Source organism: Argiope bruennichi, chromosome 11 (assembly GCF_947563725.1).
Source record: "Argiope bruennichi chromosome 11, qqArgBrue1.1, whole genome shotgun sequence".
Lineage (NCBI taxonomy): Eukaryota > Metazoa > Arthropoda > Arachnida > Araneae > Araneidae > Argiope > Argiope bruennichi.
The window spans coordinates 49,747,050-49,761,985 of NC_079161.1; the positions used below are offsets into that span (position 1 = coordinate 49,747,050).

The following is a 14,936-nucleotide window of genomic DNA, read 5'->3' on the forward strand; positions in this document are numbered from 1 at the left end:
AATACATATCATAATCAGTCAAATGCGAATTTTCATCGAAATAATCTACTGTATAATTATCCTCATTACTAAAATAACTTTCATCACACCATTTAAAATTATCTGGAGCTCTGCATCATAACGAGGATCAGTAGTTTAGAAGATATTTCTAGGACCAAGTTTTAGAGCCATCTGCAAAGAATTATATAATATTGGAACACTAAAAAAGAGGTCCGGTCTTACAGACATCCATCAAAGAAATAGCTGAAATGTTAAAACATCAATGGAAGCCGGTTGAAAAAGTGCATGTGTATTGAAGGTGACGAAACAGGAAGCTACAGGGTCAGTCCTTTTGAAAGAATTGAAATTAGAATAGAGGTGACCAAAAGTCCATCCTTAGCGGTCTGAGATACCATACTTCTCCATTTAAGGGTGAAAAGTACTAATTATTTAAAATTTAAATGTGTAAAAAAAAATTACGAAATAAATTAGCCAGAGTATTCTGCGCTGAAATACCACACATTAGGGCCATATTTTCTAGTCATATTATGTCTATATATTATGTTAAAATATTTTTAGACTTGAAATTAGAATAAGAAAAGGGATTCATTTAACTTATTAGATAAATTTAATTTAATTAATTAATTAATTTGGTTAGCTAATAATTAAGCAACAAATCAAGACGCATCATTTTGTGTGAGATAAAGAACTGATGCATCTAAGTTTCTGGCTTTCTTAAAAAGTGTGTCAGAACCAACCTACATAATTTCATACAAAGATTGATAAATTTGGTGGGAAGCATATTTCCCACTGCACTAGAAAGGGATAAATCAGCACGGTGCAAATGTGATTCGAATTATAGCAAAGAAAACTAAAAATCCGTCCTCATCTCCTAACTTCTTTCCTCATGGATTGAATACAAACTTTGAAACAAATCTATAATTATGGTGTAAATACTCAATATAGAAAAACACATTTTTAGAAAATGTCCTGTGTCAAAGTCCTGTCTGTCTGTGTCAAAGATATCTCAAAAACTCTTAGAACTAGACGGGTGAAATTTGTTCTACTCTCCTTATAACGAATATTTATCAAAGATTATGATCCAAATAGATATCTATTACACATCTATCAACATTTAAGCAAAATCCATCCAGAGGAATCCTGCATGTCATGTTATTGGAATATAAGACAACACACTAACTATAAAATGGAGGGAGTTAGAAAAATAAAATTCGGTATTCAGTTTTAACATCGATGGCATATACATCTGTCAAATTTTGAGCCAAATCCAACAAAGGGTTGACCGTCTGCTTGTCTATACGTTCAGAATCATGTAAACGTGATTACTAAAAAATGAAATGGCATTGATATATCGAATTTGGTAAGTAAATTTGTCACTACAAGAGGAGTTTTATGTCAAGTATTTGTTTCAATCAGTTGAGAAAAAAGGGTCGCAAATGCAAATTCGATTTTCGGTATTATTAACCGCATGCCAGAGATTAATTGCAAAAAACCTCAACTGACCACGAATTAGACGATGTATTCAATAAAAATTGTAAATTCACGGCAAAGATTCATATTTCTTAACTATTGTACGCTAACGCCAAGCAAGAGATTCTCTAAGATAAACATTTATTAGAGAGTATGCGAGAAAGTTTTGAAGAGACCACTCCCGCTGGTCAACTTATGGTATTCATTTAGAAGCCTATATATGTACCATAATGATGCCAACTTATTCCGACTAAAATTCAATACACATCATTATTTTTGTTCATGAATCTATATCCTAGATTTCCTTTTTTTTTTTTTTTTGCTTCAGTTTTGAATTATTGTGCTCACGGATTGGCAATTTGTCTTCACTATATATGCCCACCAGGGATTGCAATATCGGACCAATAATCAATACCGATATTCGGTATTTTTTAGATTTTAATAGCGGTATTAGAAATTTTAGAAAAAGAAAGAAAACACAGGTGTTCCTTTGTTTTATTTGCCAGTTTTATTAGAGAGTGTAAATATTACAAAAAATAATTTGTTACTTATAAATTATAACATTATATAAAGAATTACAAAAAAGTAAAGGAACATCTTATTTATTTAAATCACAAAAAAAGTATAAATATCATTATTCAGTCTGTAGTACTATTGCAAATTTTTGAAATGTGATCTTAAAAAACATAATGCATCCATTGTACTGTCATTAAGCCTGAAAAGTAATTTTGTGTAAAAATTACCAGCGAAAACGCTCTTTCGGCATCTACGCTAGTTGGTGGTACTGTTAGGAATACGCGATATCCTTTTTCCAAGTATTTACCTCTAAATCCCTCATTTTCAAATAAATCGATTTCTCGTCGAATGGTTTTGGATATAGCTGAATTCTGTATTGTATTTTGGTTCGGTGAAATTTTTTTTATTTATCGCTAATTCTAATTTCTGTTCAAGAGACGATTCCTTTTCACTATCGACATTAGTGTCATCATAATCTTCGATAACTGAACCGAATTCTTCTGAATGTGGATAGGTTTGTGGGCAAAAAATTTTAATAAAATTTGCTATAAACTTAATTAGATTTGAATTTAGTTTTTTTTTTCTTCTTTTTTCATTTTCATTTTAAAAATCATTATAATTATGTAAATATCATAACATATTTTCTATTTCGGTATGCCTTTCTTCTGTGCGAGTTTTCAATGTAATGTATAATTCTTCAGATAGTGATGTGTGCTGTTCTTTCAGTGAGTGCAACATGAAATGTATTGTTGCATTATCTGTTAATAAATTAGAATATTTCCGCCATAATGCATCAATAGTCAGTTTTATTGGAAGTAGAACTGATACAATTCTTGATATGAAGTCGAATTCACTATCTGAAAAATTAATTGGCAGGTTTACGTCGATGATTGCTTTTTGGATTGAATTTCTCAGTTTCAAAAATCTTTCCATCATTAGGAGTAAACTGTTTAAACGTATTTTAGAATCTAATATTAACATATATTCTGTTTTATTTTCAGTTAGTATATATTTTAGTAGTATGTCATTTTTTATAGGGAGACGTTTAAATAACAATTTTTCGAACTTTATAAATTATAGGAAGCAATTCTTGATGGGTTAATATTTCATCCTCATTAGCAATATATTCTTCAACAATTACATTGTCATTACCTTCATTGTCGATATCACTCTTATTTTTACTCTCTTCAAAGTTGGAATCCGAAGTTTCTATATCCACAGTGTTTTGATTCTTCTGTTCTTTATTTTTTCGGTATAATACATCTATTACTCTTAATTGAATTCCATGAGCATAGCACAATTGCTGATTTGCACCAATAAACTTTCTAACTTTTTTCGTAACTGTTGCTCCATCAGTCGTTATGGATATAATATATTCTTTCAGGGATAATCCATGTTTCGCTAATTTATATTTAAGCAATTAATGAAGCCATTAATTAGCTAATTAATTCCGCCCTTTAGGGGACATAAAAACAAAAAAACGTATACTATTTTATAATGCTGGTCATCCCTGAACGTATAGTGGAGGCAATTAAAAAAATGTCTAGTAAATACCGAAAAAAACGGTATTTAAAGTTGTTTATTGTAATCCCTAATGCCCACACTGCGGCAGAGAATAATCATTTTGATGTCAACGCAAAATTAGAAGTTTGGCTGGCCTACCTCACTTTGTTTTGAGCTATATTTTTCAGTTTTGAATGTAAAAAAGAGACATAATTTCAAAAGAGATTTTATTTTTCAAACTAAGGGAGTTCACATTATAAAAACTGATTAGATTCCAAGGTCGGATTTCTGACATTTGGAAGCGTTTGCATAATTTGTATGCAATATGTAAAAATGAGAACTTGCAACTCAATAGCTCTTTTAACTTTTAAAACTATTTTAAGTACTCATTATAAAAATTATTTAGGGGGAAAAACTATTAAGACGATTTGTACTTTCATGTTCTGCAAAAAAATGTGATTACATTATTTTTAATTTATCATTAGGGAAATAGGAGGAATTTCAAATCAAATTATCAAAAATGGCACTTATGATTTCAAACAGGAATAAATAATTTGCCTTTAGTAAGAAAATATTAAGTATGCATATTTGAAAGTAACTTATTTTTTATCAGATATTTTCATTATTCTTGTCTTGAAAAATTTCGCAACTATATTTGTTATTTCTACCATTTTAGTTGGTAAAATATGATTATTACCAACAATGACAAATGGTTGTTCCAAAGTTTCAAAATTATTTACATAAGATTAGACAACAACAATAACCAAGGAGCAATTCTAAATGTGTATAAATTGGTGATAATCCTTATGAAATTCATTCAGAAGCCTTCTCTGAGGCTTTCACATATATTTTACATGAAGTATTTTCCTTTAACTACTTTTTAGCTACACTGTTATTTAATATTAATAACAATAATAAAAAAAAACAATTTGTAAGTAATAATATGCATATTTGATGAAATCTTAAACCAGAAATTGCTTTAATTGTATGAACAAATGTTTCACATAGTGTTTCTGAGAACATATTATTGGACTTAAAAATATATTTAAATTGATAAAAGAATAAACTAAGTTAATTAAAGTTAACTATGTTAGTTAAGTTATAATTAAATTATTAATTATATTAGTTAATGCAAAATGCTGGTAAATTATTAAATTTCCTTTTCAAATAAATATTTTTAAAAGAAAAATGATTTTATATATTCTTCATAAAATTAATAGAATATATATATATATATATATATATATATATATATATATATATATATATATATAATATTCATGTCTGGACTTTGTGCATGTACCTTTAGCATTAATTGGAGGCATACGTAACTCTCCTCTCCAGTTCTTTAAGTTTTAAACCAAAATAATGCTGAAGTCAGCCTTGTAAGCCCCGATTAAATCTAATCAAATGCTTTTATCGTACAAAGTAAAAATAAATAAATAAATAAAACATTTTCTTTTAATTTTCTTTCCTTGGTTTCCGAAATAAACTGATGGTACACTTTAACAGGAATGTGGAAAGCTTAGCAAAGAATACTAAACTTCCACATGTTCTTTAGTTTTCTTTTGCGGTAACAAATTAGCCGCTCTAAGGCCATGGTGCCTTTTTTCTTGTTTATTGCATCGTTAATTGCATGCAATGGTTGAAGTTTAATGTTCTTCGGAGATTTATTTTGTAGTCAGAAAATGGTTTTCTTTCTTACAAGGAGAAAACAGTCCCGGATGTTTTACTGTTGCATCTATATAAAAATAAAATTTATTTTTAGAATTTTTCCATTAAATGTCTCAAATTAATCAATTGTATTTGGACTAACAATACTATAATAATCTGGAATTGTTGAGAAATAAGAATAAAAAGAAGGTGGATAAATGATTTTTCTTTATAATGTTACAATAAAATCCACCGGCGTCCTGGCCTAGGGGTAGCACTGATCTGGGCGTCCCGTGTTCGAGTCCTGGTTCGGACATGGTTGTTCTTTACCCTATGTTCTACCTGTGAGGTGTGTGTAAGAACCCCTCTGTAAAAAAGGGGTGTGCAAGCGAATATGTGAGTGTCATCTTCATACGAGCTAGATGCTCATATGACGAAGGTGTCTGAGGTGTGCTCAGGGGGATAGGAGGTTTTTACCCTCATAAGCTACTGCACAAACTCGGCTTAAAATCGCTGACTTCGTCAGTGTACTTGTCTATGGTAAGAGCCATAAGTAACAAAAACAATGCAATCCCAAATCTATCCGTAGTCTGTACGGTAAAGATTTCTAAAAGTTCAATAACGAATAAAGGTGGGTGCTTTATTTTATTCAAACATGCGAACGTGCCTGACAAAAAAGAACATGCCTGACAATCTTATGCATTTTTATATTATAACTATATCGAGGGCATTTCAATCCTTATTATTTAATTTATTTTTATATTTTTTAGATATTTAAAACTAATGAATGGCTGTTATTTTCATAGGCTGCAGAGACCAAACAAATGTTTTTAACTGGCAGAATTAAAGCATCGCTTCTTATAAGTATAGTTTCTAATTGAAAAAAAAAGTCTATTTGCACCATCAAAGCAGAGAAGTTTTCGGTCTAACAAAATTTTGTTTGCATCTTTATTATAATTTACTGCGTTTTGAGAAATTTTTAAATATATATAAAAATAAATTTTCTCGAAAATATTTTTTAAATTAGAACTTACTCGTTCGTTTTTCTTTTTAGTTTATACATTTGAACATTTACTTCTAATTTAAAACTAAGATAAAAAGTGATTCATTATTTAATTTTTAATTATTTTATTTGTTTTGATTGAGACTCAGCTTATACGTTATTCTTGCTTTTAAAAAAAAACTAGATATAAAAGAGTTTACAGGAAGTTTTAGGAAATCTTTAAAGGAAACCTGTTTAACTTAAAGCTTAACACATTGACTGCCGCATGACCCGCCAGTGCGTTACAGATAATATGCAATTGTACCAAACCATCTATGTTATTAGATGAACCCTTCTCTACTACAGTCAAGAGATAGCAAAGAAGGGGTCATCTAACTAGATAGAGGACCCGGATATTGGGTGTGAGTCGTGGCAGCAAAAGTGTTAAATGATATTGTTGCCAATTATCTACATCCAGTTCCACTTAATTTTATTCAGAAAGCCGCTGATAATCATAGACATTAAATCATGAATGGTAGGAAAAAAAAGTTGACATGAGGCACCTCTAAATAAGGATGAGAAGTTTCCGGCATGGTGGTTGGTTCTCCCCACAATGGAGGGTACTCGAAAACTTGGGGGTTTGGCCCCTTCTATCAATGGCGGGAGGTACTTCCTTAGGAAAAGATTGTAACGTGATCGGTGATAGCCCTTAGGATTCAACCACAATTCCCGCCAGTGTTGATGCAGCGGCTGCCTGGTCATTCAGTTTAATTTATCCGTGGGCTTTCAAGGTGGCTCCTACGTGGCATCCAATTCCACTTAATTTTATTCAGAAATCCACTGATAATCATAGACATTAAATCAAGTATGACAGAAAAAAAGTTGACACGGGGCACCTCGATATGAAGATGAGAAGCTTCCGGCATGATGGTTGGTTCTCTCCACCTTGGAGGGTACAAGAAAAGATGGAGGTTTAGCTCTTCACATCGATGGCGGGATATACTTCCTTAGGGAAGGGTTGTACCGTGGCTGGTGATGGCCCTTAGGACTCAACCACAGTTCCTACCAGTTTTGATGCAGCAGTGGTCCGGTCATTAAATTTTCTATTCGTGTGCCTTCGAGGTGGGTCGAAGAGCAAGTGATATGACTATATCGAATTTTTTTTATATTTGAATGTGATGGATAATGAAGTTAAATGTGTTACTTGAAGAGATAGTTATTACCGTCAAGTTGCCTATTAAGGATTGATATATTTAATATAATTATTAAATAAATTACTTTTCATCTATTGTCAGGTAATCAATCAATGTTTAAAGTTGTATTTGAAAATTATATTAGATACAAGTTAGATTTTTGGTAAATGCTGTATGTTGCCAAATGTCTACATACATCTTTTTTCAAAATAAATATACCATATTATTACCTGGAATTTTATATATATATATATATATATATATATATATATATATTATTTACGTGACCTGTGACTATTTTCCTATAATAAACGATTTGATTTTAATTCAAAACAAATAATCACGCATTTAAGGGTTGAATCATATTGAATGTAACTGAAAATGTTAAATGAGATATTTAAAAGATGAAAGCATATCAGTAGAGGTAAAAAATTGTTTATTTAATGTAGCTTTGCATTTACACAGTAAGCGGAGCTTCCAGTCTCAAAAATTTATTAAATCAGTTCAAAATTACAGCAGCAGAGCATAAATTGAAAAATCTATTCTATCCATCAGCGAATTCTGTTTCATTTAATTCTTTTCCATGTTCCATTTCAGCAAATTGCGCATGAAAGAGCCTTAAACACTCTGGCACATTCCGTAAGACAATCTGACTATTTTGATATGTATCCAGTAAGCGAAGCATCAAGTTTCACAAATTTATTAAATCAGTTCACAATTGTTAAAAGTTTAAAATTACAGCTGCGGAGCATAAACTGGAAAATTGATTCTATTCAATTCCGTCAATGAATTCTGCTCCATTTTATTTTGTTCCAAGTTCTATTTCAGTAAATTTTGTTAATTCTTTTACCTGTTTAATAAATGACAACCCTGTTTATCCAAGAAAATGTCAGCCTAGCACAAAATGTGAGAGAATACATCGTCTTAACCACTTTTCGCTGGTTACAGGCGAAATTTTAATCCATCGTGAAAGGATACAGTGCATAGAGTGTACCAGAGGATATATATTGTTAGGACAAATCAACTCCGCTGAAGATAGAAATCCTACCTCCCATCTAACCTCTAATTGTCAATTCTCCTACTTGCTCTGATAGTTTCTGTTGGCCTTAAAGCAATTAGTTCGGTTTGGTTGCACATGTAAGAGCATTAAACACTGTGTGGCACATCCCGTAATCCAATATCTCGATTTTGGGATGGCTGAAAATTATTCCTCCAGAACAATATGTGGCTGATTCAGAAGAAATAACTGTTTATGGTATCAGAGAGTTCGGGATGAAATTTTTGAAAAGTTCTGTAAAATTGTAATACTTTTTGAATTTTTGTATAAAATAGATTCATAAAATATAAATGAAACAAAAATATACCAGTAAATACGATTTATATATATATATATATATATAATGGTGAAAAAGTGGAGTTTTGGTGATAAAGAGGTATAAAGCATCACGTTTCTAGTTTCAAAGTTTATCTAATGATATCTCAAAATTTTGTCAATAGTTTAATAAATATATTTTCTAGATCCTGCACTAATAAAGAAGCACTCCTACGATCCAAACTTTAAATATTGGGTTTCTACAGATAAATAATATTATTTTTTTCGCATTGTGAAGCATTAAAACCACTGCAATATATTTTTTAACGAACGTATTACGTTTTCTCTGATTCAGAAATATATTGAAAAATTATTATGCAATTATTATTTGAACAAACTATATGCGTTAGATTTTAATTTGCGATATTTTTCGTGAGAAAACTTTGCTAAACTTTAGGATTTTGAAAAATACTATTTAAAGATGTAAAATAATATTAAAACATATGTTATGTAAATATAAAAATCAGTGTGATTTCCCAAATAATAAACTTAGAAATAAAATTAGAAACGCAATTCGTATCGTTTCATGAATAAGATTATTCAAAATTATTTAACAAGTGGAATCAAAAATTAGAAATCAAAATAGAAATAAACAAAATTCGTAAATAAGAATGTTAAGAATTATTTAACAATTAGAATCAAAATTAGAAACAAACTAAATTCGAAACAAACAAAATTCGTACGGTTTCGTGAATAAGATTGTTTTGTTGTTTGTTTGTTTCTTATGGCACTTGCCACTGGCAAGCCCGCTGTTACGAAGACAGCGATTTAAGCCTGAGGGGGAACGTCTCTTATTTTTTATAGCAGCGCCAACTAGGGCCAAGAGTACGACTTTGCCACTCACGCATCACTCATTCGCTTGCACAACCCCTTTTTACAGGAGGGCACATTCACACATCTCACAGATAGAACAACAGAAGAACAACCATGCCCAAACCGGGACTCGAACCCGGGACGGCCAGATCACGGGGAAGACGCGCTACCCCTATGCCAGGACGCCGGCATAAGACTGTTTAGAATTATTTAATAATTAGAATCAAAAATTAGAAATCAAAATTAGAAACAAACTAAATTTGAAACAAACAAAATCCATACGGTTTCGTGAATAAGACTGTTTAGAATTATTTAACAATTAGAATCAAAAATTAAAAACAAACAAAATTCGTACGGTTTCGTGAATGAGACTGTTTAGAATTATTTAACAATTCGAATTAAAAAAATAGAAATCAAAATTAGAAACAAACTTAGAAATAAAATTCTTATGGTTTCGTGAATAAAACTGTTCAGAATTATTTAACAATATCGTGTAAAGAAATATTTGATATTTTTGGAAAAATAATCGATTTTTCAACGTAATCGCCTACCTTAAAATATCACGCTTTAGTAATGGTATATTAAAGTGCTTTTGGGATTCAGATTAGATTCAGAAAATGTATCGATTGGACCTATCTCTTACAAGACTCACCAAAAATTCGAATATATTTTGACTCACAATTTTATTTATTTATTTGTGATTATCTTTCTTTTTATTTATTTAGTGATTTATTTATGTATTACTAATGTATAGCTGATGTATTTATACACTACTGTGAATAATATTTATGTGTCAGTATTACGTTTCTATCCGAATCAGCAAATCATTTAGGAAGTACAAAACAAAATCAGTGAGAGCAAGCAGTAAAGTTAAAACAATGCATTCAAAGTATTCAAATCAAGAAAATGAAATTCTTTACTATAAAAAACACATAGCACTTATTTCTTAAAAAAATATTCTTGATTAAAAGAGGGAGAAAATACTTTTTTAAATATCAGATTCAGCAAAAAAACAATTCACAAATTCTTCATGGTCTCTTTGTATGATTTATAGACTTTGTATGATTTATAGACTTTGTATGATTTATAGACTTTGTATGATTTATAGATTTTGTATGATTTATAGACTTTGTATGATTTATAGACTTTGTATGATTTATAGACTTATCAGCACCACACAGTTATAGACAACTGCCGTTTTTAATTTTATGTGGTTGTTACAAATAGACAACCAATACACAACATTATCAGAAATTCATGTTTATATGAAATTCATAAAATGTTTATCTTTATAATTTCGAAAGTAAAAGGGGAAATATCACCATTAGCATGACAAATAAATCTAGAATTATGCTCATATTTATTTACAAAATTTACACAGATTGGAAATATAACCATGGAAGTGATCATCATGAATTTTTTTCTGATACTCTCTCATAAAGGTGTTATCCTCCACTCTATTCCCTCAAAAAATTGTTCCCTAAGGATAGACCACGAACATCATGAGTGCTTAGATATTTATTTTCATTAACCTCCACGTGAGAGTTTTATGTTTCGAATACAGTAGAGAAAGCCTATGCTTTTGCATTGTCTACTGTATCAGGTTGATGAGTAATAATTACTAAGCATGCAATTTTTACTGGCGAACAATAATTACTAAGCATGCAATTTTTACTGACGAGCAATAATTACTAAGCATGCAATTTTTACTGACCAGCAATAATTACTAAGCATGCAATTTTTACTGACGAGCAATAAGTACTAAGCGAGCAATAATCACTAAGCATGCAATTTTTACCGACGAGCAATAATTATTAAGAAAGCAATTTTTCCTGACGAGCAATAATTACTAAGCATGCAATTTTTACTGACGAGCAATAATTACTAAGCATGTAATTTTTACTGATGAGCAATAATTATTAAGCATGCCCTTTTTCCTGACGAGCAATACCTACTAAGCATTACATAAGCATGCAATTTTTGGTAATTAATAAATGAGATGCGATTAACATCCAACAACCAGTAATAATTGAATATGTGCTTTACAATTTTTTTGATTGATTGAAAACAAAATCTTACACATGACTACAATTATTTCCCCAAAATCATACAAGAACATTTATTTAGATTATTGCGTTTTTAAGTTATTCCGGTCACAAACTTGTCAAAATATAGACGCACCGACGATCAAGCCTTAGACTGGACATGGCAATCTACGGCTGGCGACAGTGGTCCTCCGGACCTTTGACAAAAAATGAGACATTCTTTCCTATGGACAAGATATTTCATTACTAAATTTGAGTACGTAATTTTATTTTTCTAGTTTTTATTTGGCAGTTATCTTATAAGTTAAAATATATTTAAACACGTATACAGACAGACTTTTCCCTGATTCCATTCAAAATTTGATAGAAATCTACAAATTCAGACTTTTCACTGATTCCGTTCAAAATTTCATAGAAGTCTGCCAGTTTAGGTGTAAATACCATATATCAAATTTCATCTGGCAGTCTCAAATTTTCTGAATGATAGTGTTCAGAGACAGACATAGACAAACTTAATTCCAAAAATGGGATTTTTCAGATTGAAGGGTGCCTGAAAACTTGAAGATCTGTCAGGATCTTGAGTCCGAATACTTTGACGATTGCAATACTTTCTCTTTATATACTTCCAGATACTACTTGGCACAATATATAGAACGTTATCCCTACGATATTTTTCATTATTTTGAATACCACGTAGTATCATAAAGATATCATAATAATGTTGAAAATTCTGTACTAGTAGGATTTATATAGGAGAAAGTAAAAATGCTTCAAAAATTATTGAGATGCTCAAACGGAAAGGTAATAATGTTCCCCTACCAATTAAAGTAGAAGAATGACTCTACAGACTATGAAAGCGAACATAATGTAATCAATTATTTGATAAAGTAATCAAGTTCAAAATTTATCGATCATATGTTATCCATTCGTTAAAATATTAATTCATGAATTCTATAACTAAATGACTTTCGAAATTTCTCTTTAATGCATAGTAGCTTACATGATTCTTTTTGCATTTTCAGGTGGATGAAGGAAACCACGAATGGAATTCTGAGACCCATGAAAGAAGACGGCCGCATTTGGGTCAGCCAAGGAATTCTTAACATTAAAAAAGTCAAGCGTTCGGATGGCGGCAAATACCAATGCATCGCTCGCAACAGTATAGGTGAAAGACGTATAGAAACTGCATTGAATATCACAGGTAATTAAAAATATTTTGCTATGTTATTGAACTATATGATCCTTGGAACTTTACCAGCAATTAATTTATTCTCAAGATATCTAACTTTCTGAATATATTTCGCCGATATCTTCTTTAAGATTTATGATAAGATTAGGAAATTTAAGTATTAAAATTAAAGAAACAATGGAATTAATACTGAAATGAAATTATAAGTAAACAATATAACGACAAATATTTAAATTAAACTTACTGAAAATTATTGAGCAAGATGAAGAAATCTTTTTAGCATGTCTCTTTATACTAGTATCAGTTGCCATAAGAACTGAAGCTATGGAAGATGACTCTTTGCTTCAGAAATTGCCATCGGAAGATGACTCTTTGCTTCAGAAGTTGCCATCGGAAGATGACTCTTTGCTTCAAAAGTTGCCATTGGAAGATGACTCTATACTTCAGAAGTTGCCATCGGAAGATGACTCTTTGCTTCAGAAGTTGCCATCGGAAGATGACTCTTTGCTTCAGAAGTTGCCATTGGAAGATGACTCTATACTTCAGAAGTTGCCATAGGAAGATGAATCTTTGCTTCATTAGTTGCTATCAGAAAATGACTCTTCACTTCAGAAGCTGCCATTGAAAAACGATTCCTTGCTTTAGAAGTTGCCTTCTGAAAAATGTCCTTATATCAGAAGTTGCCATTGGAAGAATGATCTCGGATTCAGTATTTGCCTACAAAAAGTTAATTTTCTCTTCAAAAGTTGCCAATGACTGAAAAAAAAACAGCTCAAATTAATGTATGAATCTATGTATTAAATAATTTCTAATTAAATATATGTATCAAGCAGAAGCATTATTTTGGATGATTCCTGTGAAATTTAAAATTAATGGAAATCAATACGTTAAATTCTCACTCAATTTTATGGTCACTTTTGATATATTCTAGGATCTACTTAGAGCATCCTGATTTTTGAAAGATGGAGTGAAATCTCGCCAAATTGTTCATTTATATATTTTGAAAAGAAAACTAAGATATAAAATTTCATCAAATTAGATTATTATCACGCTATTTCGATTACACATTTACCATCATATTCAATGAATCTTCACAATACTCGATTTATTCCCTTGCCAGACAAAAGCCCTTGGTGACAGAGAAAATAAAGCGAGTTTAAGTTTTGCAATCCTTTTATGATCTACGATGAAAAGGTTTATTTTAAAATTTACTTTTGCATGATATTCAGGTGATAGCAAACATTTTAAAAGCATTCTCCCGTGACTTAAAACAGTTATACGTTGATTTTAAAACATATCTGGATAAAGCATTGCATTAAAAAAAAATGCATTGCGTTTGCACAAAGAAGTGTACTGAGAAATGCTCCTAAACGTACCTCCTTCTTGAAGAAGAATTTAAATAATTGATACATTTTTTTTTAATTCTGTTTTTAAAATACCATAAACTCTTTCTGAACTGACGTATTTTTTTATTTCATAATTTGATAATAAGATAATTTGTAATTACAGATACCTAAATAATATTCATAATGTTAATAGATTAAAACATGAAAGTAAGCAATATATACACAATACCTAACAACTATATTTAACTTTTAGGTATTCCATTCTTAGTAGAAAATTAGTAATAAGTTTTGATTTGAAATGTATGCCGGGTGATTGTATAAATAAAAAAAATCGTCTGTCTTAGTTAGGAATACGGAAATATTGATAACTGTATTGTTTGGCTCATAATTAAATATAAAAATTGTTTACTCAGTTAAAAACTTAAGCAATTAGTTTTTAATCGCTTTAAATATTTTGCACTTTTTTTGTTTGCACTATGTAAGCTGAACGTTCCATTTTCCTAATATTTATTGGTTAAGTATATTGCCAGTCCATGATACAAAATAAAACTTTGTTTTAAGGTCTCAGCTTCAAAACAAAGACAGTTTTCGCTACTTTGAAATTACAATAAATCAATCGAAATTCTCTAAATTTATTGTGCAAAATTTTAGTTAGAAATACCATTGAAATGTAGTTCATCAAAGATTGTTGAAGTAATTTAATTAATAATATTAATATATTGAGCGAACTGAGAGTTGCCAAAGGTGATTAGTTATTTAATATTGGAAAATATAAAACGTATGAACATGCTTTTCACTCCCTAATCCCATTAGAAGATTAAATAAAATGTTTTAATCCATACCGATGACGGGAA

At 30.3% G+C, this 14,936-nt stretch overlaps 1 protein-coding gene across 1 annotated transcript in view; it reads left to right on the forward strand.

The window, feature by feature from the left end:
* LOC129956442 (cell adhesion molecule Dscam2-like) overlaps nt 1-14,936 on the forward strand; it is a 342,184-nt gene that overhangs the window by 256,334 nt on the left and 70,914 nt on the right. The window contains exon 6 of the mRNA XM_056068324.1: nt 12,570-12,748. Coding sequence (XP_055924299.1) covers nt 12,570-12,748 — 179 coding nt within the window. The remainder of the gene's footprint in view (nt 1-12,569; nt 12,749-14,936) is intronic.